This window comes from Triticum aestivum, chromosome 2B (assembly GCF_018294505.1).
Source record: "Triticum aestivum cultivar Chinese Spring chromosome 2B, IWGSC CS RefSeq v2.1, whole genome shotgun sequence".
NCBI lineage: Eukaryota > Viridiplantae > Streptophyta > Magnoliopsida > Poales > Poaceae > Triticum > Triticum aestivum.
In genome coordinates, this window is record NC_057798.1 from 109060146 (window position 1) to 109062947 (window position 2802).

A 2802-nucleotide genomic window follows, 5' to 3' on the forward strand; every position below is an offset into this window, starting at 1 on the left:
TAGATTCCCAGCTTCTATGGTACGAGGCAAAGGCCATCTCCTCCTCCTCTCTGGCTATTTGCTGGGCCGATTTGCCTCTGTCCATCTCCTTCTTCATGTCATCATCACCGTCACCACCAGAGACATCAACGTTTTTGTGGTGGCGTTGGTCTTGGACCCGCTGCTGATCCATGGCTGAATCATGTTGGGGCCTCGCCGGCGTAGCGGCGGCACCGGCACGACCTCCGCGTTTCCCCTTCTTGCTGCCACGACGAGACTGACCGATCTCGTTCTCATGGTCATGGGGCGTGCAAGAAACAAGCTGAGACTGCCGAGCAGATTGCCCTGCCATCGATGAGGACTCACGAGGCGATGGCGGCTGCTCCGGCATGCCGCGGGTTCCTCCCTGACCACCAAACAGCTTGAGGCGCAGCGTCCTGATTTCCTCCCGAAGTGAATTAACTCGTTCCGACGTGGCCTCCAACGACTCCGACTCTCTGAGTTTTTCCTTCTCCACCTTGAGCTGCTCGATCAGGCGCCATAGGCTCTCAGGAGGAGCAACTCGATTATTGTTGCGGTTCTTCCTCCTTGGATTGGACTGATGGCTACTCTCCATCTCGATCTGAGGGTGTTTCTCGGAGACTCTGGATATCACGAGGCGATCGATGGATCTGCTCGATTACGGCGGGCCTGATGGCTGTGGTAGGGTTTCTCGAAAAGAGGGGCCCTGGGTGATTATTAATTCTTATGAGGGGCTCGCCCCTTATTATTTAGGGAGTACCTAGGACTCATCTAGATGGGATATAATTTGGTCACATTCACTTTAAAAACAAGAACAGATACAATCCATGTCAGCACACACGCATCTTATAGCATCACATCCAATGGCTATAAAAGGTAAATGAGACCAAATTATATCTCATTTAGATAAGTTCTAGCAAAACTGAATATAAAAACGTTTTTAACACTAATGTAACTTTTTTTTTGTTTATTCTCTGTTGTTTCAAAAAGAGAAGCAACTTATTCTCGATGGGTGGCTCGGAATTCAGAAGTTGCCAAGCACTATGAATTCTGTGGGCATAATAATCTTACAGCTCTCGAGTACACCGTATGCAACCAGCCCGGAAGTTTCCCATCTGAATTTTCACATAGTTTTGGAATTTTGGGCCCACTCCTCCTCCTCCTCCTATACATACGCTACCCGCTCAAGGTGCTGCATACCTCTCAGCTTCATGCAAAGCCACACCAGCACCTGCTAATCAAGCACTCCTTACAAGTTGCAACCATCTATCTAGCTTAGAACAACCTAGAGTGAGTGAGCTCCAGCCTCCAGCTAAGCAGCTAGCATGGCGTACAGGATGCTGGAGGTGACCCTCCAGTCGGCCAGGAACCTCAAGAACGTCAACCTCATGTCGCGCCTCGAGGTGTACGCCGTGGCCACCATCTCCGGCGACCCCATGACGCGCCAGTGCACCCCGCCGGACCCCTACGGCGGCCGCCACCCCACCTGGAACACCACGCTCCGCTTCACCGTCCCGCCCACCGCCGCCGCCGGCGCCAGCGGCTGCCTCCACGTCCTCCTCCGCACCGAGCGCTCCCTCGGCGACCGCGACGTCGGCGAGGTCGTCGTCCCGCTCACCGACATCCTCGGCCTCGGCGGCTCCTTCCGCGACCCGCGCGACCTCGGCCCCCGCCCCCCGCAGTTCGCCGTCTACCACGTCCGCAGGGTGCACCGCCCCGCCGACACCTACGGCGTGCTCTACCTCTCCTACCGCCTCGGCGGCGTCGTCCTGCCGCAGCCCCCTCACCCTCATCCTCATGCGCCGCACCCGCACCACGTCCACGCCGCTGCCGCTCACGAGGAAGAGCACCACGTCGTCGCGTACCCGGTGGCGGCGCGGCCGTCGTTCCATCATCACCAGCCGTACGCCTACATGCCGGCCCCGGCGCTCATGCCGCCGCCGCCGCAGCACTCCGCGCAAGCTTCTTCCGGTTCCGGTGGGCACATGTCGTCCTCGCCGCCGTCTCCACGGGCTTATGGTGGTGGTGGGCATATGGCCCTAGCTCCGCCGCTTTCAAAGGCTTACGGTTACGGGCACCTGTCGATGCCGCCGCTCCAAGCCTCTGGGCACACGGCCGCGCCGCTCCAAGCCTCTGGTCACATGGCCACGCCGCCGGCGCCTCAAAAAGCAGCTGCCGGATACGCAGCCGGCTCGACATGGACGAGGAATAACGGCAGCGCGGACTTGGGCATCGGCGGCGGGATGATGGCCGGCGACATGATGTCGGACGCCGCGGCGTACAACGCCGGGTACAGGGCCGGGATGGCCCGCGAGTGGAGCGGGGTCCGCGGGGCGGTGTACTAGCTAGCCAGCACGCACATCGAGTTGATCACTTATTAATTGTTATAAGCTGAATAGTAATAAAGTTGATTTGATTTACTTGGAAGTTTTGATCGCGACTCGCAAACGTCGAGCTAGCGCAAACGTCGAAGTACTATCTCCCCGCCGCGCGCTTTGCGCCCACGTTTCCGCTTGTTTTTTATTTTTCAAAAAACCTTCCTGACTTAATTTTAGTATAAATAATACAGTTTTGCTAGAACTCATCTAAATGAGATATAATTTGGTCTCCTTTACCTTTTATAATCATTGGATGTGATGCTATAAGATGCGTGTGTGCTGACATGGATTGTATTTGTTTTTGTTTTCAAAGTGAATGAGACCAAATTATATCCCATCTAGATGAGTCCTAGGTACTCCCTTTTATATTACTCCCTCCGTCCGAAAATACTTGTCATCAAAATGAATAAAAGAGAATGTATCT

The 2802-nt window shown here is 55.4% G+C and overlaps 1 protein-coding gene across 1 annotated transcript; it reads left to right on the top strand.

The window, feature by feature from the left end:
- Window positions 1–1212: 1212 nt before the first annotated feature.
- Window positions 1213–2427, top strand: LOC123040688 (protein SRC2). The gene has a single exon (XM_044463463.1). It carries the CDS (start codon window positions 1326–1328, stop codon window positions 2343–2345), a length of 1020 nt encoding a protein of 339 aa, XP_044319398.1. The 5' UTR covers window positions 1213–1325; the 3' UTR covers window positions 2346–2427.
- The last annotated feature ends 375 nt before the right edge of the window (window positions 2428–2802 follow it).

Bases quoted from the DNA above. Each gene is read 5' to 3' on its own strand.
- LOC123040688 (XM_044463463.1), top strand. From the start codon at position 1,326: ATGGCGTACAGGATGCTGGAGGTGACCCTCCAGTCGGCCAGGAACCTC.